Source organism: Arachis hypogaea, chromosome 5 (genome assembly GCF_003086295.3).
Source record: "Arachis hypogaea cultivar Tifrunner chromosome 5, arahy.Tifrunner.gnm2.J5K5, whole genome shotgun sequence".
Classification (NCBI taxonomy): domain Eukaryota; kingdom Viridiplantae; phylum Streptophyta; class Magnoliopsida; order Fabales; family Fabaceae; genus Arachis; species Arachis hypogaea.
In genome coordinates, this window is record NC_092040.1 from 32,048,574 (window position 1) to 32,074,188 (window position 25,615).

At 36.3% G+C, this 25,615-nt stretch overlaps 1 protein-coding gene across 1 annotated transcript; it reads right to left on the bottom strand.

Annotated features, from left to right (window-relative positions):
• Positions 1 to 6,998: 6,998 nt before the first annotated feature.
• Positions 6,999 to 7,316, bottom strand: LOC140184872 (uncharacterized mitochondrial protein AtMg00860-like). Its single transcript, XM_072238066.1, has one exon. The coding sequence runs from the start codon at positions 7,314 to 7,316 to the stop codon at positions 6,999 to 7,001; it is 318 nt and encodes a 105-aa protein (XP_072094167.1).
• Between the last annotated feature and the right edge of the window lie 18,299 nt (positions 7,317 to 25,615).

Sequence of the window (25,615 nt, forward strand, 5' to 3'; positions counted from 1 at the left end):
TTCTCCATATTGGGAGACCTCAACTTAGAATGAATCAAAGATCCGTTGCTAAAGATTCTGGAGAAGTTAGTTGTGATAGGTGAAATAGTTAATCTAGTTTAGTTAAATCATTTCTAAGAAGTTAGTTAGATGGCCTAGGGAGTTATGACACCAAAAATACAGACAATGGGAGCTAGGATACCAAAAATATTGTAATAAACCAACAAAACCTAGTCAATACAGACCAAAATAAAGGCAATATCACACTGCCAAAAATATTGTACTAAGCTAAGAAAACCTATTCAATACAGACCAAGATAAAGGCAATACCAATATACAGCCAAATGTAAACCAAATATAAGTTTGTATGTTAAACCATGTAAAATATAACCATCTCACAAAATAAGCTATCCCTATAGTGAAAAACTTAATACCCTAAGCCAAATCCATATAACAAGTGTCGATCAACAGTCAACTTCAGATAATGGAATGCACAAGGACAATCTTTTGTGAATCTGACAAGCCCCAGAAGTGTGAATACACATTCGGACTTTCAGCAAACTTCAAAATTGCCTTCACCACCTCTTCATCATCGAACCCAAGCTGTGTAAGCTTCTCACTGACCTTAAACTTCTCGTTCACACCAACAATGGTATCAACAAGTAGTTAGACATTCTTCCTTTGGTCAGCGGAAGATTGCTGGATATGGTCAGCCATCCTCTCTAAAACATCAGCGTGCTTTCTCTTCCTCCTATATCGCCTTGTGCTTCCTCCACTCGCACCTGCTTCAGAATGTGAGGCTTGTCCTTGCACTGCTGTCCTTTCGTCGATGTCTGGTTGTGGAGACATCTCAGAGTCATTAAATCCAATTACAGTGTCTTCAAATCTATTCCTCCGCATCAAAGCCACTAACTGCACCTGCTCCTGTGGCTCTATCCCTACCAAATATACCCTCCAGCCGGTGAAACAGAGGAAAAGGCTTGCCAGGACTATAGAACTTGGTTGGATGTGCCTGTGAAAATATAAACCGAATTTAACAAACATATCTAAGCAAAATATTCCAATGTTACCAAAACAAACACACATACAAATTTGAACTATCTCATTTTCTAACCACTTATACTTTCACCAATTATTTCTTGTTTTTAATACTGACATAGCTACAGTTACAAATTAGTTACATTAATCAAGTTCCTAATAATTTAATAATGACACAGGTCCAACTACATTAATCAATGTCTCTCACCATTCCCACACAGCAACAACAGCATGAAAGGGAAACTAAACAGAACAAAAGAACTTTCAAAATTAACATGAACAAACAACTCAATTTTCACTGGCTCTTTATCCTAATCCTATTCTTATAAACATCACCATTTCTTGTCAGTGTAATTACTAGGGTACCAAATGCTTATATGCTTTAATAAAAACTAAAAAGTATGAATCACACTCACTTTCAACCATGCATCAAGGACGTTTTTGCTGTCAACCTCAACACATTATTTTTCATGATTCCAGCCAAATCCACTGCATCCGAGCATGTTAGCGGCGTACTGATACTTCTCCTTCAACCACTTATGTTTATTCTTGTAGTGTTTTGCAGTTAGGGTACACCCGGAGAAGGCCTCCAGCATCTTCAGAGCTAGTTTCTCAAATGTTCCAGGTTTGAATTAACCACAGTCAGCCCTCTGACCATCTACCACAAACTCCTCCATGAAGCCAACAAAAGCATTAGTCTCTTCATCAGTCCACATGCGTTTGTTGTCCATTTTCACCTACCACAATTAAGATAATTAACCTTGTGCAAAATTAAAAAAAATTAACATAAATTAACAAAATTAAAATAAATTAACACAAATTAACAAAATTAAAAAAAATTAACAAAATTAACATAAATTAACAAAATTAAAAAAAGGCAAAAAATAACACAAATAACCACAAATAAACCGAAACCCACAAGTCACGCCATAGGCAAATTCAAATATTTCACCCTAAATCACAAACAACTAGTTGCTATTATAAATAAAAGGTTGCTATTACAATGTTTCCCTTCACAACAAGTCTTACTAATTAAAATGATGATATTACAATGTTCACTACTTAATCGATTACAATGTTCATTACTCTAATCCAACACAAGTTAAGCTATTTCTACTCCATACGACTTGTTCGCCACTCTTCATACATTTCAATTGCTATGTTGTCACGCCAGTGTGTCCACTCGTTCGTGTTTTCAACCACATCAATCATTCCATCCTGTGCTTCATCTCCATCAGTCATAAATTCATCCAATATGCTACCTTGCTCCTCCGGATATATATCCGTACTCTTTCGAATAAAACTTTATAGCAAACAACAAGCAATAATTATTTGAGTTTGTGTCTTTAGAGGGTAAAAGATAGGGCTTCTTAAGATTTACCACCTCTTCTTCAGTAAACCAAAGCATCGTTCAATAATATTTCTGGCAGAAGAATGAACCCTATTAAAATATTCTTAGTAATTTCAAGGTACACGTGTTCCTTGGGCCCACTCTCTAACATGATATCGAGTGCCTCTATACAGTGCTAGAAACCCCGGATCATTTGTGTAACCAGCATCAACTAAATAGTAATTACCTATAGACAAGTAATGCAAACAACGTAAGCTTAACTATCATGAACTCCAGCTATATGTACAGGCTTAAATCCAAAGATGGCATAATTACCGTGGGGTATCTTAAGACTATTACGACGAGTTACTGCATCTCGAAGTATCCGTGAATCAAATGCCGATCCCTCCCATCCACTGAGTACATAAACAAAACCCATCTCCTGGTTACACACTCCTAAGACATTGGTGCAGATTTTACCCTTTCTTGTTCGATATCTTGCCTTTTCAGACTCGGGGACTGTCACCTCTATATAAGTGCCATCTAATGCTCCCAAGCAACCCTATCATCCATAGAAAGTTATGATACTCAGAAATAGAATCCTTTAGGAAAAAAAATCATACACAACATCGAATAAGCTCTACCTTAAACCTTCTCCATGTGGGGTCAAGACAATCCTCTTCAACTGGTGTAGCCTTGGCAAACAAAATGCTTTGAATACGTATAACGACCTTTAAAACTTTATTGAAATACTTACTAACTGTTTCTCCGGACCTACAAAATCTAACCTGCAGACTATGTTTTTTTTTGTGATGTGCTAAGATAATTAAGAAAGTTGCAACCTGCTCCAGCAGGCTTACATGACCATCCTCTTTAAGTTCTCCTTGAACTTCAAGCAACTCACAAAAATTAGCAAAGGCATTTGTCTTCATTCTCAACTCCCAGATGCAATTCCTATCACCCTCACCAACAATATGCTCTAAAGCTTCACATCTAATTCTACTATTCATTCTTCCGCCTAATGACAGTTGGCCACTACTTCTATCTCTAAAGTAAACAAATAACGTAAGCACAAAGAACAATATCAAATCTTCATGCTTGGATCTCATCTCTTCATAAAAACACACGTAGCGCTTAATAATTTTCAACCGCTCCATTTCTTCCTAGCAAAGTCATTACATTAAAAAATGCATAAACATTTAAATAAATCTGTCACTTCTTTATGCAAAATCTGCTATATCTTCTTAGAACCAAAAACAAGAACAAGAAACTAGAATCAAAAGACATGTAAATCTATTTACTTCTCAATTTTAATTTAGTTTCAAGTGGAAATCTAAATAGGAAATATAATAGAAACATAATAAAATGGTGATATCACTCCTACTTTTGTGCTAGTCAGCAATAGAGATGCTAATGGTTAGGTAATTGAGTTTGGTTTTATACAGAAACTGCACCTATTGAGGTATGAAGCTGCGCTAATCCATAACTATTATTAGAAACCAAACATAGACCTGGAAACTTATTAAAATGGGTTCTAATTGGCTAATTGATTTCATTCTAATCAAAGGCACGGTGCATTAAATAAAGAAATATTATATCCAATAAAATGAAAAAAATGCATTTGAAGATGCACACGCCATCTACACATGAATCGTGGCCTAAAAATGAACACATAGTCCTGAGAGCTTTGTGTAGACATGGAACAATAGTAGTCGCAGACATGGAAAAATTGGAAAAAAAAAGTATAATCCAGAATGAAATCAACAAATATATGTATTAGGCTAATGAATTGAGTAATGATCCAATTAGTGGCACTTAAAAGGAAGTAAAAATCATAAACTCATTAATTATAAAGCTGAGATAAATGGGTTAGTTAGGTCACGAACAAATCCACACCAAGCAAAGAATTTCTTCAACTTCAATGCTACTACTTCACACCATTAATAAAATAATGACAAACCAAGCAAAGAGGTTCTGAGTACAAATACACCTTTCAAATACAAATAAATTTGATTTAAGCATTACATAAATAATGGTTAAATCCACAGATCAAATTGATTATCAGAAGAAGAGAAAAGTCCCAATGCTAGGTCACAAACAAATCCAAAGATTAGGGCACGACGAAAAAGATGAAAAGAATCAGTAAATTAAACAACATTTGTATAGAACTAACATGGGTCAGAGCAGTTCAGATGAGGAGTTAATGGTTGAGGTCGACAGCAACCAGGGAGAGGCGGCAGCTTCGTTCTTCGTTTTTCCTGTGAAGGAGAAAAAGAGGAGATGAGAAGATGGGGACTACGAAGATGGACTTTCAAGCGAAAAATCACTTACCTAGCGGTGGTAAGACCGACGGCGACGCGGTGGCTATTCTTGAAGAAGAATGCTTGAGCGGCTGCAGTGGCTATTCCAAAGAAGAATGAGAAGATGGAGCCACGAGGGTTGATCAAGAAGCCCTGATTTACATTAAGGGTAATTTTGGAATTATAAAATTAGAATGGAGGTAATTTGGGTACAAATTGTAGTTAAAATTTCTGTCCCCGTCTTTAAATTTTTTTTGTCTCCAGTGTCCCTACTTTTTGGAGGTACTGAAATACTGAAATTTTGAAGACGGAGACAGAAATTTAAGTACCGGTCTCTAGCTCAACAAATATAATACTAAGTCTCTATCTCTCAGTCTCAGTTCCAGTCTCTGCAAACAAATGCTACCTAAGGGTTATGGTGGCTGAATGGGGTTCATTAATGCGTTTTATATGTTGGGCTTGGGCCCAACTTGGGCCCGGTCTAACTCGTTAGCATTTTTGGTTTGTTTGGCCCAATTTCGGGCCAAACCTTTAAAATTGGTGCCCAGTTTTTAATTCTAAATGTTTTCCTAAAGTTTTCTACTATTTTTAATTATTCTTGCTCAGTATTAGACAGACTTAAACCGGTTCGGCCGGTTAATCTGCTGGTTCGCAGTTTAACGCGGTTTTTTGCAAAAATTACATTTTTCAACTCAGAAAAATTTACTGAGTCCAAATATCATATTTAAATTTCTTAATTAACATTCTAAATTTTTTAATCCTATTTTGGATAATTTTAATTATTTAATTAAACGGTTAATAAATCGCGGTTCTTACATTCTCCCCACCAAATAAGAAATTTTGTCCCCGAATTGCCTTAATATCTCAAACGGCCCTATATACCTCGGATTCAACTTCTTTATTTTAATCGCCCTTCCAATCCCAGTTGTCGGAGTAACCTTCAGAAATACATGCTCACCCACTTCAAATTCCAATGGTTTCCTCCTCTGATCTGCATAACGTTTCTGTCGGCTCTATGCAGTTAAAATCCTTGCACGAATCTTCTTAATCTTCTCAGTAGTCTCTGCTACCAAATCAAAACCCAAAATACTTGCTTCAACGGTCTGATACCAACAAAGTGGAGATTGGCACTTCCGTAAAGGCCTCATACAGAGCGATCCCAATGCTCACATGAAAGCTATTGTTGTATGCAAACTCCACCAATGGCATGTATTGGTCCCAACTTCCCGGTTGATCCAAAACACACAACCTTAGCATATCTTCCAATGTCTGAATAGTCCTTTCTGACTGTCCATTCATTTGCGGATGATATACCGTGCTGAGACATAGTCTCATACAGAAAGCTCTTTGGAAAGCTCCCCAAAATCTTGATGTAAATTGGGGATCACGGTCTGACACTATGCTCGATGGCACACCGTGCAATCTTACGATCTCCTTGATGTACAACCTCGCAAATTCCTCCATAGAATAGTTCACTCTGACAGGAAGGAAATGAGCAGACTTGGTTAAGCGATCCACAATCACCCAAACCGCATCAAATCCCAACCTAGTCCTTGGTAAACCGATCACAAAATCCATCGCGATTCCTTTTCACTTCCACTGAGGAATCTCAAGTGGCTGTAATATTCCCAACGGTCTCTGGTGCTCTATCTTCACCTTCTGACACGTCAAACACTTAGATACAACTGTAGCTACATCATTTTCACCCCAGGCCACCAGAACATCTTCTTTAATTCATAGTACATCTTCGTACTTCCTGGATGAATATAAAACCCACTATTATGAGCTTCCAACAACAATTCTTGTCTCAAGCTTCCAACATTTGGAACACAAATTCTCCCTTTATACGTCCATAACCCTTCATCATCCTTAGTAAACTCTTTATGCCTCTTCTTACCAATCGGTTGAAATAATCACTGAAGTTCTTGCTCATTTTGCTGAGTCCTCTGAATCTTTGACTTAAAGGTACTTGAAATTTGCAACTGGTTCAAACAAGCTCTTCCGGCGACTTCACCAATATCCAATTTGAGATCTGCAAACTTATCCACTAACTCTTCTTCTTTAATCCTCATCCAAGCAATTGTTAAAGACTTCCGATTCAATGCATCTGCCACCACGTTTGCCTTTCTAGGGTGATAACTTAATTCAAAATCATAATCCTTCAAAAGCTCCATCCATCTCCTTTGACGCATATTGGGCTCTTTCTGATCAAAGATATACTTAAGACTCTTGTGATCAGAAAAGATTCTAAAACTCACTCTGTACAAGTGGTGCCTCCAAATCTTCAATGCAAACACAATCGCCGCCAATTCCAAGTCATGAGTTGGGTAATTCACCTCATGTGGTCTCAGCTAACATGATGCGTAAGCCACTACGTTTCGGTGTTGCAACAACATGTAACCCAAACCCTTCAACGAAGCATCACAGTACACCTCAAACGGTTCGTGTAGTTCAGGTAGAATTAAAATAGGTGCTGACGTTAATTTCTTTTTCAAAGTCTGAAAACTTTCTTCACACTCTAACATCCACACAAACGGTACCTCTTTCCTTGTTAACTTAGTCATTGGTAGTGCAATTTGAGAAAATCCCTCGATGAACCTTCGGTAGTATCCAGCCAAATCCAAGAAACTCCTAACCTTGGTCACCGTAGTCAGTCTCTCCCATTCCATCACCGCCTTCACTTTTGAAGGATCCACCACAATTCCGTCCTTACTCACCACGTGACCTAAGAACTTCACTTCCTCCTTCCAGAACTCACATTTAAACAAATTGGCATACAATTTCCATTCCTTCAAGATTTGCAACACAGTTCTCAAGTGCTCTTCATGTTCTTCTTTCGTCTTTGAGTAAATTAAAATGTCGTCTATGAATACCACCACAAATTTGTCCAAAAAGGGACGGAATACTCTATTCATGTAATCCATGAACATAGCAGGTGCATTTGTCAACCCAAAGGACATCACCACAAACTCGTAGTATCCATAGCACGTCCTAAACGCAATTTTTGGAATGCATCCTCTTTCACCCTTATCTGATGGTATCCAGACCTCAAATCAATCTTCGAAAATACCCCAGCTCCTTGCAGTTGATACATTAAGTCGTCGATCCTAGGCAACGAGTACTTATTTTTCACAATCACTTTGTTTAACTGTCGATAATCCACACAAAGTCACATTCCTCCATCCTTTTTCTTTACCAATAAAATTGGCGCTCCCCACAAAGATACACTCGGTCAAATGAACCTCTTGTTCATAAGCCCTTCCAACTGAGTCTTAAGTTCATCCAACTCTATTGGAGCCATTCGATACGGCGCAATTGACACTGGTCTGGCTCCCAGCACCAAGTCAATCGCAAATTCAATTTTTCTTTAAGGTGAGAATTCAGGAATATCTTCCGGGAATACTTCTGGAAACTCCCTGACCACTGTAATTTGATATATCCTCTAATCATCACCTAACGCATTCGCAGCCAACAGTATATAACCCTGATACTCTTTCCCACTACAGTTCACCATTACAGAGTTCAACTAATAACTCTCAACTACCACTGCTCCACTTTCTCCTTCCGGCATAAACCGAATCGATCGCTTAAAGCAATCCAACAAAACTTGATTCTTTGACATCCAATCAAATTCCAAAATCATTTCTAACCCAACCATTAGCAAACAGATTAAGTCATGAACAAATTCTCTATCCTCAAGCTTGAAACCTACTTACCTACAACCTAACTTTGTCACAACTGTCTGATACGGAGTATGCACATGCAAATTAAATGCTAACTCTGATACTTTCAATCCTAGTTCCTTAACCTTAAAACAAAATAAACAAATGCGAAGCTCCAGTATCATACAATGCAACCAGTATTTTATCACCAATTAAATAGTTACCTCTTATCAGAGGATCAGCCTTCGCAGCATCCTGGGCGTTCACAGCAAATACCTGATCTTGTTGGTTCTGGCCCACATTCGGAGTCTTCCTCCCACGAATACAATCTTTCGCCATGTGACCAGGCAATCCACAGTTGAAGCAATCACTGACAAACCCCAATTTGACGGTTTGTTTTGTATTAAATTTAGAGTGTCTTGATAACCTTTTGTCACATTTAGCCTATGAATTAGCATGGTTTTGTTATCTCTCCCATATTCGTGCTTAAGTGTAAAAACATGCTTTTTGAGCCTTATTTTGATGAATTCTAGTTTCTCTTTGATTCCATAAGATGCCTTGATGTGTTTGCTAGTAATCTAAGGTTGAAATAGGCTAGGCATGGATCAAAGGAAGCAAGGAAGGAAGCATACAAGTGGAGGGAAGCACAAAAAGCCAAAGAATTGATCCAGGCCATGCACGCGCACGCGCACAAGGCGCTCGCGCGCACATTGCGAAACAGGCCAAGGACGCGCACGCGTACCGTGCGCTCACGCGCCGATGGTGGCACATGACCTCATTAATGTAACACGTGCCTGGCGATTTTGGAAGGTTTTCAGCAACCAACTTTGGCGCCAAAATGCATATAAGAGCCAAGGATTGAAGGGGATTGATACACATTCACATCCATAGACTAATTAGGGGAGATTAGATAGATAATTAGTTTTAGAAGTAGTTTCTAGAGAGAGAAGCTCTCACTTCTCTCTAGAATTAGGATTAGGTTTAGGTTAATCTCTTTTCTTAGATCTAGATTTAATTCATGCTTTGATTCAATTTTCCTTTATCAATTCTTAATCTTCTCATCTCTCTCTTTCTAGTTATGTGCTTTCATAATTGTAATTCTTCATTTTGTTTTGGATAGATTGTTGTTCCTTAGTTTTCCTCCAATAATGCAATTTGAGGTAATTCATGATAGTTGTGATTTCCTTGCTTGTTGTTGTTAATTCCTTGCAATAATTGTAGTTATATTCTATTCTTGTTATCAATTTACTATGCTTTTTTTTGTACCTTCCAAGTGTTTGATGAAATGCTTGGTTGGATTTTAGTGTAGGTTTTGTTCCTCTTGGCCTAGGTAGAGTAATTAGTGACACTTGAGTTATCTAATTCCTTTGTTGATTGATAATTGGAGAGATTGCTAATTGGTTTGGAGTGCACTAAAGCTAGTCTTTCCTTGGGAGTTGGCTAGGACTTGTGGCTCAAGTCAATTCATCCACTTGACTTTCCTTTCTTTAGTAAGGGTTAACTAAGTGGTAGCAATGAACAATTCTCATCACAATTGAGAAGGATAACTAGGATAGGACTTCTAGTTCTCATATCTTGCCAAGAGCTTTGTTAGTTGTTAGTTTATTTCCTTTGCCATTTATATTTCTTGTCCAAAATCTTAAAAACCCCAAATATGATTCACAACCAATAACAAGACACTTTATTGTAAATCCTAGGGAGAACGACCCGAGGTTTGAATACTTCGGTTTATAAATTTTAGGGGTTTGTTGCTTGTGACAAACGATCTTTTGTATGAAAGGATTATTGTTGGTTTAGAGACTATACTTCAACGAGATTTTATTTGTGAAATTCTATACCATCAAAAATCCAATCGTCAATCACCTACACCCAACTTGCACGAGTCACTCAGATGGAAAAGCCCGCAACGATTACAAATTGAATATAGAGAAGCCTTACTATGATTACCTCTCCCTCTAGCCAGATGGTATTGATCATAAGTGTTCCTCCTGAAGCCTCATTGGCCTTGAGGTGCATATCCTCCTCTCTTGAAGTTTTGAGCCCTTGGTTAAAAATATTTTCCTCGGCCACGGTTATTGTTTCCTCCACGAGTGTCCCTTGATGAAGCTACCTTCTTTGCATACTCCTCAATCACCCTCGCCTTGTTCACCAGTTCTGAAAGATTCAGATATCAAGAGGAGCCACAGCAGTTATAATGTTATCCTTCAAGCCTCCCTGGTACTTAATATATTTTCATCTCTTATAGGACTCCAGGGCACCTTGACATACCCTAAAGAACCTATAGAGCTCCTCGAACTGGCTAGTATAATCTACCACAGACAATGAGCCCTACTTCAGCTGCATAAGCTCCAACTTCTTCGCTTCCCTTACAGATTCATGAAAGTACTTCTTATAAAAAGCCGTCTGGAATATATCCCAAGGAATATCGGCATTCTGAAGCTGTAGTAAGCGGCATTCTCCTTGCCACCAATGTTGAGCCTCTCTTAAAAGCTGATACACAGCAAACTCCACAAAATGGTTGTTCGGAACATGCTAAGCTTGTAACGCACGGTCCATGGCATGAAACCAATTATCCGCTTCCTTAGGATTGGTCGAACCTCTAAAACTCAGTGGATGAACCTTGAGAAATGTAGCCATGGTCATCGGAGCACCTCCCAAATCATTACTATTTCCTTCCACATTATTCCCGTTTCCATCACCGTATCCATTTCCACCTGGTTGACCTAACCTCTGCACAGCTTGTAGAGTCGCAGCAGCATTCGCCTCTATGGTGTTCGCAAGATTAGCCATTACCGCCAGAAACTCGGCATGAGTATCAACTAGTTGTTCATTTCCAGTTTCTTGCCATGTACGAGGACGACCTCGTCCGTGAGTAGCCATTAGGGTTCCTGTCTACACCAAATAGTTGTTATCAAGGTGATCAGTCTCAATATCAAAAGTCTAGTGCTTCAATTATCCCAAAAAGACACTCACAAACAAGCATGCTATACATATATCAAGTAGATAACCTAAATAGCATAAAAGAAAAGACACAGAGTATGCAATGAAGCATAATCGGTCCATTCCTCGGGCTCACGAAGACAAACCGCCCTGATACCACTAAATGTACCACCCTAATTACCCTAAGCCTCACCTCGCGTTGTAAAGCAAAGGTTACGACAATTCTAAAGCTTATACATATTATATAGAAAAAAATAATATATTCTAAAAGCCTGATGAATAATTAAGCTAAAAAACAAAATTCAAAAAGTGCTAAGCGTTCACACGAAGCTATAAACTTAAAGCACAAGATATACAAACAGATATCAACACACACACACACACACACACACACACACACACACATATCAAAATATAATAGCTATAAAGATCTAGCCGCCGCCCGTGGAGTTTAAGCCGGCTATTTATATACAGACATACAGAGTTTAGAAAGTAAAATAGCTTATACAAACTTCCTCTCAAAGTAAGCCTCTAGACAAAATAAATACAAAAGTGAGAGAAGCTAAACAAAATAATCAAAAAGACTTCAAAACATAGATAAGATCCTCCGCTCTATCACCGTCAAGTAACTCACCGAGGTGGGTTGCGACCTGCATCTAAAAAAAATAACATGATAAGGTATGAGAACCGGAGGTTCTCAGTATGGTAACAGTGCCTAGTGATGTAAGATATAAGACTCCGGGACGCCAGAGGCAATCCCTAGAACTTCATATCTATCACAAGATTCAACTTAAGGCATAACTAAAACTTTAAAATATTAATTTTAAAACCACAATGAAAAAGGGTAATCTAACTTAGTGAATTTCTAAACTAACAATTCTCCGCTGTCCCATAGCCTTCGCCAGCCTAACCTCCATGCGATCCCATCACCACCGCCTACCGAACCTCTTCAATCCCAGTGGAAAACACAAATAATACAATGCAAGTAAGGCACAAGTATAAGCATGTATATCAAGTAATTCAAATAGGCAATTAGGCATGTTATACAATTTGGCAAGCAATTCAAGTCAGCAAAGCAAGAAAATAGATAAAAGATGCACATCTTACTCAACCAAATCCATCCTCAGTACTCCAGAAACCTAAGTCTCCGTTTTCTAAATATTTATAGAAATTCTCTAAAGTAATTCACTAAGTTATCCTTAGCATTATTAGATCCTAATGATTAGATCGTACTCTTAAAACAGCCTGGAAAGAAGTTTAGAAAGTTAGAGAACCCTTGGGAACGAAGAAAAATCATTTTTCAGAAAAACAGGGTCTATGTGTACGCATGTATTATATATGCGTACGCATACATGCAATTTTTTCCCATTTCACGTACGCATACAAGCATTCGCGTACGCATATACCTCCAGATTTTGCCCATCTCGCGTACGTATACACATGTATGCGTACGCATGGGTGCCAAACAGAATGACATGTATGCGTATGGGGGGAGGGGGTACACATTCGCATGTACTCCCAGACTTAGAAAATTTTGCAAAGTTGTAGAAATCAATTTTAAATCCCAAACTTTAAACGTTCATAACTTCCTCTACAAAAATCCAATTTTTACAAACTTTATATCTATTTAAAGATATTTCAATGAACTTTAATTTAAAATAAACTTCAACACATTTTTAAAATTGAGGCTCAAGTTATGATTTGCCAAAATTCACTAAAAACTAATTTTCACCAAAATTCACAAGGTTCTAAATTTCCAAATTTCACAACCAAACCAAATTAAAACCACATAAACCTTTATTCATACAAGAACTTACCCTTTTTGGTATCTCAATTCACCATACTTACCAAATTTTCACTCATATTTTATAATCCTTAACATCAAGATCAAATCATCACACTAAAAACCATCTCTCATTTTAACAAACTCATCAATCATCATTTTATCACTACCAATCATAAAAATCAGGCTCAACTTCAATCTCCAACATCATTTGTCAACATCAATACCACAATTCATCAATTTAACCAAAATCATCAAATCATCATACATCATCATACAATAATTGCAACAACCAATTCAATCCAAACCTATCCTACGTGTCACTAGTCTAAGTGTCCAGAAATATTATAAATTGCATAGAGGAAACCGAAACCATACCTTAGCCGATTTTCAATATGCACTAAATCACCAAATTGACCTCAACCAAATTTTCACAAGTTCTCAAGCCACCAAGTCCACTTCCAAGCAATTCAAGTTACCAACATTCTCCATACAACACCAATTCAACCTATATACACATAATTCATAACTAATCAACCTAGGGTTCATCATAATCACAATTTCACAAGGGTTAAGAGTGAGCTTACCTTACCCACATTTGATTAGGACAAAACTCAATAATAATCAAGTGCTAGAGTGTTTCTAAACACCCAAAATCACAAAATTCTACTCAATACAAAATCCAAAATTTATGAAAGGAAAGTCTAAGAGGGATTTTGTGATTTTTTTACCAATTTCTTGGGTGATTTTATATAGCTCTTCGTGGGGATTGCGTAGCTTGAAACGGTGTGGCGATTGGAGCCCCGTAGCTCAAGTTATGAGCTTGGAAAGTTGTATGTGAATAGTGACAATGGAACCCTCACTCTCTTCTCATTTGCAGCTGCAACCCGTTAGTGTTTTTGGTCCGTTTGGCACAATTTTGGGCTAAACCTTTAAAATTGGTACCCAGTCTGTAATTCTAAATGTTTTCCTAAGGTTTTCTACTGTTTCTAATTATTCTCGCTCAGTACCAGACAGACATAAATCGGTTCAGCCGGTTCGCGGTTTATCGCGATTTTTCGCAAAAATTACTTTTTTCAATTCAGAAAAATCTACTGAGTCCAAATATCATATTTAAATTTCTTAATTAACATTATAAATTTTTTAATCCTATTTTGGACAATTTTAATTATTTAATTAAACAGTTAATAAATTGTGATTTTTACACTATCAAATTGACGCAATCAAAAGCGTGACATTTTGATAGTAAAAGAGTTACAAATGTAATCTAGGCAATGAATTTTAGATATATAACGAAATAAAGGAATGATATTTTGTGGTTAGCATTTACGCTATTTAGTTCAATCATATAAATTTTTGAGTTCACCAATTCTCATAGGATATATGAAATATAGGTGATGAATCGTAAAAAAATAAAATAAAATAAAAGAGTTGCCATGTCGTTAGCATTTACGATGCTTAGCTTAATCATATAAATTTTAGGATTTATCAATTAAAACGTATGGTTTATATTAAATTACAAATACTAAAACAAATTTTGATCCTTCATGTATGTAAAATAAAAAGAAATAAAATCGACACAAAAAAAAGCTACTTTTTTAACAATAAAATACAACATAATTAATGATAATATATATTGTATTTAGTTAGTTAGTCAATGTGCTATAAAATTATATCATCATTTTTCTGTTTATATAAAAAAATACTATATCTTATTATCATTTAAAAAACGTTAGTTACAAGTTACAATTGTTGTAAAATAAATAAATAAAAAATTATGAAGATATATTAAATATGAAATAAAAAGTATAAACAAAAGACTCTAATATTAATATTTATTAATATAATTATCTCAATATAATAATAGAAATAATTAATATATTTACTAGTATTTTATATATATATTAACTTAAGACTCAGAGAGATATAGAAAGAGAAGGAATTTTTATTTGTTATTGTAGTGTACGTATGTATAATTATGCTTTACTATTTATAGAGGTGAAATGTTTACATTTTTAAACCTCTTTAATGTAATTCAGTTTTGAGAATGTGTGAGCCGTCCATAATGAATGGGCATCCACATCATAATCCTTATCACAACACTCTCCCTTAGATGACCATTTAGGATTATGCCTCGCTAAAACTTTATTAAAGAAAAATTCAATTGAATAAAAAAACTTTAGTGAAGGAAAAAGAGTACAAAATCCTTTGTGATGGGGACTGCCTCATTAAAAACCTTGTCAAGAAAAACCCAATAGGAAAAAACCTGACCAAGGAAAAAAGAGTATAGTCTCCCTCTCTTGTCGACATCATTTAATATCTCGAAATTGATGCATTCCAATCCGATGTACCAATTTTTCAAAGGAGGATTTTGGAAGTGACTTTGTAAATAAATCTGGCAGATTATCACTTGAGCGGATTTGTTGGATATCAATTGTCCCTTGATTTTGAAGATCATGAGTGAAAAAGAATTTGCGTGAAATATACTTTATTCTATCACCTTTGATGTATCCACCCTTAAGTTGAGCAATGCATGTTGTATTATCTTTAAACAGGACAGTTGGGGCTATCTTATGGTTAACCAGTCTACATGATGACAGAATATATTGAATCAAACTCCTGAGCTAAAAACACTCGCGACTTACTTCATGTATCGCTAGTCTTTCAGCATGATTAGAGGATGTTGCCGCTATCGTTTGTTTTATGGACCTCCATGATATAGTTGTACCACCATATGTGAACAGGTATCCTATTTGAGATCTTCCTCTATATGGATCAGACAAGTATCCTGCATCTGCATAGCCAACTAATTATGACTTGAATTCATATGGATTAAACAATCACATATCAACCGTTCCATGAAGATATCAAAAGATTTGTTTGATTCTATTCCAATGTCTTTTGGTTGGAGAGGAACTATACCTTGCTAATAAATTCACAGCAAATGATATATCAGGTCGTGTATTATTAGCAAGATATATTAGCGCTCGAATGGCACAAGATATGGTACTTCAGGACCAAGGATATCTTCATTTTGTTCTTTAGGACAGAATTGATCCTTTTACACATCCAAAGATCTTATGATCATTGGGGTACTTAATGGATGTGACTTATCCAAAATCTCTTCAAGATCTTTTCTGTATATGTCATTTGATGAATAAAGATCCCATTTTTTGTATGATCGATCTGCAGGCCGAGACAAAATTTAGTCTTTCCAAGATCTTTCATCTCAAACTCTTCTTTTAGAGTTTTTATAATTGTTGGAATCTCTTCACAATTTCCAATAATATTTAAATCATCAATGTACATAGCAATTATAAGGAATTCAGATACAGATTTCTTTATGAAAATACATGGACAGATATTATCATTGTTGAATCCGTTTTTTGCCAAATACTCAGTAAGACGATTATACCACATTTGTCCAGATTGCTTTAGACCATATAAAAATCTTTGCAATTTGACTGAGTATAACCCCTACGAATATTTATTGGATGGTTTAGATATCTTTAATTCTTCAGGGATTTTCACATAAATATCACGATCTAATGATCCGTATAAGTAGGCTGTTATCACATCCATTAAATGCATATGTAGTTTATGGTATGCGGATAAACTGACCAAGTAATGCAATGTTATTGCATCCACTACAGGGGAATCTGTTTCTTCATAATCTATATCGGGCCTTTGTGAAAAACCTTGTGCCACAAGTTATGCTTTGTAGCGTACAACTTCATTTTTCTCATTTCGTTTTCTCACAAATACCCATCTATATCCAACAGGTTTTACATCTTCTGGTGTACGGACTACAGTTCCAAAGACTTCACGTTTTGCAAGTGAATCTAACTCAGCCTTCATAGCTTCTTCCCATTTTGGCCAATCATTTCTTTGTCAACATTCCTTAACTAATCTTGGCTCAAGATCCTTACTTTCATGCATGATATTTAATGCCACATTATATGCAAATATTTCATTGACAATTGTCTTATTTCTGTCCCACTTTTCTCCTATAAAGACATAACTTATTGAGATCTCATCATTTTTAAAATTTTCAGGTACTTGAATGTCCTCTGGCATCAAAACTATATCAGAGTTTTGGACAACTACAGGTGTCTTTACTATGTCTTTTTCAACAGGAATAATGTTTACCTCTTTTCTTTTCTGAGGGTTTTTGTCTTTAGAACCAATAGGTCTACCACGCTTCTGGTGTGAATTTGTTTAAGTGGCCACTTGTCCAACTGGGACATCAATTCGAATTGGGCTATTTTTTGCTGGTATATAATATTTGGTTATCCTTTTTTTATCGAAAAATGCACCAGGCAATTCATTTGCTATTCTTTGCAAATGTATAATCTTTTGAACTTCTAGTTCACATTGCCCTGATCGAGGATCTAAATGCATCAAGGATGATGCATTCCAATTAAGTTCCTTTTTAGGAAGCTTATTATCTCCCCCTAATGTTGGAAATTTTGATTCATCAAAATGACAATCTACAAATCTGACTTTAAATACATATCCAGTTTGTATTTCAATATACCTCACTATAGAGGGAGAATCATATCCAACATATATCCCCAATTTTCTTTGGGGTCCCATTTTGGTACGAGAAGGTGGTGCAATGGGAACATATATCGCACACCCTAATATTCTTAAATGGGAAACATTTGGCTGCTGGCCAAAAGCTAATTGCATAGGAGAGAACTAATGGTAACTCGTTGGCCTCAAACGAATAAGTGCTGCGGCATGTAAAATAGCATGCCCCCAAACCGAGGTTGGGAGATTTGTTCTCATAAGTAAGGGTCTAGCAATTAATTGGAGGCATTTAATAAGTGATTCTGCTAACCCATTTTGTGTGTGAACATGAGATACTGGATGTTCAACACATACAATAAGCATCAAAGCCTTGGGAAGTAAATTCACCAGCATTATCAAGACAAATTACTTTGATTGAATTTTCTGGAAACTGTACTTTTAATAGAATAATTTAGGCAAGTAATCTCGCAAACACTAGGTTGCAAGAAGACAATAAGCACACATGTGACCATCTCGAAGATGCGTCTATTAGGACCATAAAATATCTAAAAGATCCACATGGTGGATGAATAGGTCCACATATATTGCCTTGAATCCTTTCTAGGAATTCAGGGGACTCAAATCCAATCTTTACTGGTGATGGCCTTAAAATTAACTTTCCCTGAGAACATACAACACAACAAAATTCACTAGATTTAAGAATCTTTTGGTTCTTTAGTGAATGTCCATGGGAGTTTTCAATAATTCTCCGCATCATGGTTGTTCCCGGATGACCCAATCGATCATGCCAAGTTATGAATTCATTCGGGCTATTAAACTTCTGGTTTACAATGGCATGTGATTCAATTGCACTAATCTTAGTATAATATAACCCAGATGAGAGTGAGGATAAATTTTCTAATATAACCTTTTTATTCAAATTATGAGTCGTGATACATAAGTACTCATGATTTTCCTCATTCATTGTCTCAATATGATATCCATTTCGGCGAATATCTTTGAAACTCAATAAGTTCCTTAGAGACTTAGTAGACAATAGTGCATTATTTATTATGAATTTTGTTCCTCTAGGAAACAAAATTATAGCTCTTCCGGATCCTTCTATCACATTGCCTAAGCCAATAATAGTATTAACATATTCTTCTTTTGGCACAAGATGGTAAAGTATATATTACTTTTGAAAATGGTGTGCGAACTTTCACTATCCGCAAGGCATACATCTTCATTATATATCATTGCCATTTTCTTCAAAGACAAATAATAATAATAAAATGAGTAGTAGTACATGCACAGTTAAATTGAATTCTTGATTGGAATTATTTTTCTAAGAAATATTGTACATAAAAATAATGTCATATACTAAAATTTTATCACTATTATTATTATTATTATTATTATTATTATTATTATTATTATTATTATTATTATTATTATTATTATTATTATTATTATTATTAAAACTTGACACATTTAATGATTTCAAAATTCTTAGACATAAACATAAATATTTCATTATTTATATACATCATATTTGAAACTTAAATACATAGAAAGTAAAACTTAACAATAAGTTTCTTACATTATTTATTTACATGAATACATAACAATCTCACATATCAAACTATTTCATCATTGATCAAATGACCAATATTTCCTTCAGGATCCTCAAAGAAATCAGATACATCATAATGAGTGGTGGGATTTTTAGCATCATTTGAAACAAAATTTGACTCCATTCCTTTGTCTTCTTTTTTCAAAGATGCTTGATAAAGATCGACTAGGTGCCTTGGGGTACGACAGGTACGTGACTGATAAGTGGATATTTTATACACTTTTTGGCATCATTTTCATATAGTTTTTAGATTGTTTTGTTTAGTTTTTATTGAATTTTCATAGGTTTTAGTGTTAAATTCACATTTTTGGATTATACTATGAGATTTTGTGTTTTTATGCAATTTCAGATAATTTCTGGCTGAAATTGAGGAATTGGAGCAAAAGTCTGATTCAGAGACAGAGAAAGCACTGCAGATGTTGTTCGGATCTGATCTACTTGCACTCGGAAGCGCTTTTCTGGAGCTACAAAAATCCAAATGGAGCATTCTCAATGGCTATGAAAATATGACTTCCAGAGCTTTCCAGAAATATAGAATAGTTTATACTTTACTTCAGATTCAAAGGCCCAAAACTGGCGTCCAACGCCAGCCTCCTACCCCTTTCCAAGTGTCCAACGCCCAAGGAGCAGAGACCAACATCCAAACGCCCAGAGAGGACTCCTTAGCCAGTGTTCAACACCCTAGAGGCCTCCTAGCATGTGGATCTCATCAGAGCTCAGCTCAAACACTCACCAATTGGGCCCCAGAAGTGGATTTTAGCACTAAAAAGATTGATTTACCCTTACTAGTCATTAGTTTAGTATTTAAGGGATTAGATTTATGCATACATTATATTCAGCCACTTTACATCATATTTTCGTTTACCACATTGTATTTTCCTTTCAGTATGAGTTTATAAACCTCCTAGGTTGAGGGGAGGAGCCCTGCTGAGTCCTATGAATCAATAAAAGTATTACTGTTTTTCTTTGATCCGTATCTGATTAATTCTAAGATGTATACTCGTTCTTCAACATGGTAAATAGGATTATCAGTGACAATCAGCTCTGTTCATCATACAAAGACGAATGTGCCTGACAAACACCCGCGTCTACTTGGGTTCGTGTGAGTACTTCAGTGGAAAGCACAAACCACCAGCTTGATTATACATCTCTCAGATGGCTAATCCACAACTTCATTGGAGACTTCTCGAGACACCAGTTCAGCTGATTTTTTAGGAGATTAGGGGCTCTGTGGTAGAGGCTAGAACCCAAAGATATAGCATTCTCTGATCCGGAAGATCCGACCTTGTCTGTGGCACTTTGAGTAGGATCATTAAGGAGAATGGACTGTACGAGCTTCACACTCAAGCAGAATGATCCACACTAACCCTGGGGTTGGTTCAAATCCAGAGGAGGATTGACGACCTCTCAATAAAGGCGTTGATCACATACAGCCTGCCATGGAAGAGATCATTCACAAGCAAAGAAGACAGTAATACCAGAGTTAATTCAGAAAGACAAAGCAACTCCAAGCCTTAACCATTCTCTTTTCATAGTTTACACGACTTCTGAGTTCTAATTACCCTTTTTCTTTATTCCTTTTTATGCAATTAAAAATAACATACCAACATCTCCTACTCTTTCATCTTCCTGACTAAGACCTGCAGGATAACCATAGCTTGCTTCAAACTACAATCCTCGTGGGATCGACCCTGACTCCAGGTATTATTTGTACGACCCAGTGCACTTGCTCAGGTATTATTATGTGTGGGGATTCGTGCACCATGTTTTTAGCGCCATTGCCGGGGATTGTTTGAGTTTGGATAAAGTGACGGATTGTCTTGCTCCCTAGATCAGGTAATTATTTCATGATCATTTTTAATTGAGTCTTTTTTTTAGTTGAGTCTTTTATTTTTATTTTTCTCCTCTTTATTTTCGAAAAAAAATTAAAACCTTTTTCAAAAATTTTTTTATTTTCTTTGTTTAATCTTTGTTCTTGGTTAGAGTCTTTTTGTTCTTGTTCTTGGTGATTTTCGTTTTCTTTAAGTCCTTCTTTCTAAAAATTTTGAAAAATAATTTCTTTATTTAAATCTTGTGTCAAATTTTCAAGTTTGGTGTTTTCTTGTGTTTTTTTTTAAATTTTCCGAAAATTTGATGTTTGATGTTCAAAAGTTTTAAGTTTGGTGTTCTTTATGTGTTCTTGTGTTCTTTAAATTTTTGTTAAGTCTTGTTCTTAGTGTTCTTATCAATCTTCAAAGTGTTCTGATTTTTTCCTTGTGTTTTGATCTTAAAATTTTTAAGTTTGGTGTCCATTGGTGTTTTTCTTTGAATTTTCGCTTAATAAGGTGTTTTAGATCTAAAAATTTTAATTTTGGTATCTTTTACTTGTTTTTCTCTCTCATCATTAAATTCAAAAATAAAAAATATCTTTTCTATTTTTATTATTATTAATTTTCGAAAATTTTAAAATAAAAATTCAGATTTTAATTTTAAATTTTTATCTTATCTTATCTTAGTTTTCAAATTTCAAAATGAAATCTTTTCAAAAATCATATCTTTTTCAAAATCTTATCTTATCTTTTTATCTTTCTTTAAAATTAAAAAATCTTATCTTATCTTATTTCAAATTTTAAAAATCAAACCTTTTTCAAATTCAATTCTTTTTCAAATCTTTATCTTATCTTGTTTCAATTTCAAAAATTCAAAATTCAAAATTTAAAATTCAAAATTTAATTTTCAAATTTAAAATTCAAAATTCTAATCTTTTTAAATTTAAAACTTATCTTTTCTTAACTTCCTTATCTTATCTTTCTTACATAACTTGTCTTATCTTTTCTATCTCATCTTCTTTTAAATTTTAAAATTAAATCTTTTTCAAATCTTTTTAATTCTTATCTTATCTTGTTGACTTTTTCAAATATTTTTAAAATCAAATCTTTTCTAATCTTCTTCTATCTTATCTTGTTTTCAAATCTTTTCTTAATTAGTTATTTATCTTCTCTCCCTTCTTTTTCAAAACTTCCTAACTAATTCTTCTCTCTCCTAATTTTTGAAAATTACTTCTTCTATTTCTCTTCCCTCTTTTTCAAAATTCATAATTAAATTTTCAATTCTTTTTAATTAATTAACCTTAATTTTCAAATTTAATAAAGAAATAAAAAATCAAAAAATATTTTAATTATTGTTTATCTTTTTCTACTTCTTCTACTTATATCTCCATTCTCCTTTTTCTTCTTCTACCTTTCTCCATCATAAACCCAAATGGGAATGAAGAGTTCAGAAGAACTCTGGGATCTTATACAAATTCCCATGTTGACTTCTATGGAAGAAGTATTAGCATACCTCACATTAGAGCAAGTAGCTTTGAACTAAGCCCTCAACTCATTACTCTAGTGCAGCAAAACTGCCAGTATTCTGGGCTTCCTCACAAAGAACCTACAGAATTTCTGGCAGATTTTTTAAAGATTGCTGACACAGTACATAGTGAGGGAGTAGACCAAGATGTCTACAGACTGTTGCTCTTTCCTTTTGCTGTAAAGGATCAAGCAAAGAGGTGGTTGGATAACCAGCCTAAAGCTAGCTTGAAAACTTGGAAACAGTTAGTAGACAAGTTTTTAAATCAATACTTTCCTCCAAGGAAGATGATCCAGCTGAGGCTGGACATCCAAGGCTTCAAACAAGGAGATGGTGAATCTCTTTATGATGCTTGGGAGAGGTATAGAAGGATGCTAAGAAAATGTTTCACTGAAATGTTTTCAGAGTGGGTACAGTTAAACATCTTCTACTATGGACTTTCAGACATGGCTAGAATTTCTTCGGGCCACTCTGCTGGTGGTTCCATACACATGAGAAAGACCATTGAAGAAGCTCAAGAGCTTATTGAGACAGTTGCCATTAATCAGCATCTGTACTCATCTGCTGAGACTTCTATGAAAGGAGCGGTTAACGCAATATCTATCGAACCTAACCCTCCAGAACAGGATGGTCCATTGACTCAGTAACTGTACACTCTTGCTCAACAACTACTGGTACTGCAAGAGGTTTTACGAGAAACTCAGGCTTCTAACAGGAATGTAGAAGCCCAACTGAGTCAAATAAGGCAACAGTTATCTAAGAAGATAACAGATGAATGCCAGGCTATTCAATTGAGGAGTGGAAAATCCTTAAACACCCAACCTCAGTACAACAAGAAAGAAAAGCTAATAGAGGAACATTAGCCTGATGTCAAAGACGTCTCTGAAGGCATTGAATGCCCAAAGAGGAATGTCATTGGCGTTCAACGCCAAGAAGGGATATCCATCACTGGCACTGAATGCCAAACAGGGGGCAGTGTCCCTGGCGTTGAACGCCAGGAAGGGGGCAGCAATATAGGTGTTGAATACCCAAGCAAGGGAGGCCAGTCACATGCTGATAACAACCCTCCTAAGCAAGCTAGTAACCTCCCTTCCAAGACACAAGGTACTCGGCCGTCATTAACCAAGATTGATGAGTATAAGGCCAAGTTACCATACCCTCAACAATTCCAGAAAGCAGAAAAGGATAGGCAATTTGCCAAATTCTTAGAAGCTCTTAAGAAGCTGGAGATCAAAATTTTCTTTGTAGAGGCTCTTGAACAAACGCCTTCTTATGCTAAGTTCATGAAAGAAATACTGAACAACAAGAGGGATTGGAGGGAAGTAGAGACAGTAGTTCTTACTAAGGAGTGCAATGCACTCATTCAGAGGAACCTTCCTAAAAAACTGCAGAGATACCCTAACACTCTTCTCAGAGACACAGAAGTGAATCTTAGAGAAGCGTGTCTGGCCCTCAATAGTACCAAAGAGGCCGAACCTCAAGAGTCTGCTACTGAGGGACTGAAGGCAGTCATGGACCAGAAGGATCCTGAGACTCCCACAGAGCACGCCCTTGCAGAGGTGAAAAAGTCTCAAAAGCTACCTTTCCTAGGTATGCAAACAAAACCTGAAGATGAGCAAATGGCTCATCTCAAAGTAGCATTCAAGAAGCTGCAAGTCAATATCTCTTTTACAGAGGTATTTGAAAAGAAGGACCTGAGGGAAGATGGAATAGATACTAAAAAGTACAGTATCCTAATTCAGAATGAGCTGCCTAGGAAGATGCTAGATCGAGGGAGCTTTCAGATCCTATGCACTACTGGAAAGATCATTTTTGACAAAGCCCTATATGATCCTGGCTTAAGTTTAAATCTGATACCTTCCATTGAGGTAGAGGCTGAATCTGGAGAGACTGGGAAGGCATTGAACGCTAGTGAGGAAGCCCTCACTGGGCATTCAACGCCCATAATAGCAGCAAGCCTGGTGCTGAATGCCAGTGAGGAACCCCTCACTGGGCGTTCAACGCCCACACAGCCAGGGAAGCTGGCGTTGAACGCCAGTAAGGATACCCCTGCTGAGCGTTCAATGCCTAAAAGGATAGAGGAACTAGCGTTTAACGCCAGTAAGGGTATACAACATGGGCATCCAACTCTCAAAGAGCCATCAGAACCGGCGTTGAATCCCAGTAAAAGCACACCCCCTGAGTGCTCAAAACCCACTCAAGAAATCCCTATCCAAGAACTAAAGAAGGCCAAGGCTCATATAGAGACCACAGAGGTTCCTTTGCATGCACTTCTGCAGTGCATGAGTTCTGATGAACACTCATCCTCGGATGAGGATGAAGACACTAGGGAAGAGCAAGCTGCTCGGTACCTAGGAGCTCTTAGGAAGCTGAGTGCCAAGTTATTTGGTACAAAGCCTTTGGAGGAAGAACCTCCACTGCTTACCAAAGAACTCAATAATTTGGTTCAGCAGAAGCTACCTAAGAAGCTTCCAGATCCTGGACGCTTCCTGATTCCTTGCACCATATGCACCATGACCTTTGAGAAGGCTTTGTATGACCTAGGGTCAAGTATCAACCTCATGCTACTCTCTGTAATGGAGAAGCTGGGAATCTAAGAGGCACAAGAAATAAGGATTACCTTGGATAAAGACTGGATGGTGTTCAAGGCTCTTGACCCTCCATTACCCCCTGACAAGGGAGGCACTTGCATAAAGGATTCAACATCCAAGCCTCATCCTTTGGATAAAACCAATTCAATCCCCTCCTAAGACCAAACGTAAGTTTGGTGTTGGATGTACACTATCCACAAAGGAGGAAGGCCCCAAAAGGAAGATGCATAGGGATTTGAAAAGCAAAAATATCCCTACTGAAGGGTTTTTACCATGGAAGATGGTGGTATTCACTTATCTTATTATGGTATTCACCATGGAAGAGGGAAGTGGCAAAAAGAGACACCAGCATATTGCTGCAAGCCCAACCCTGCCTCAGGTAGTGGAAACGATCCTGTCTCTTGAGCATATTAAGTTAATCCATGAGAGCACAAGAAGGAAGCTCCCAGTAAGGAGTAAGGATTTATTCCTCTATGACTATCTTCCTCCTTGAGAGGAGCTGTCCGTCAAGCTA

Excerpts from the sequence above, each read along its gene's own strand:
- LOC140184872 (XM_072238066.1), bottom strand. The coding sequence starts at position 7,316 with ATGGAATGGGAGAGACTGACTACGGTGACCAAGGTTAGGAGTTTCTTG.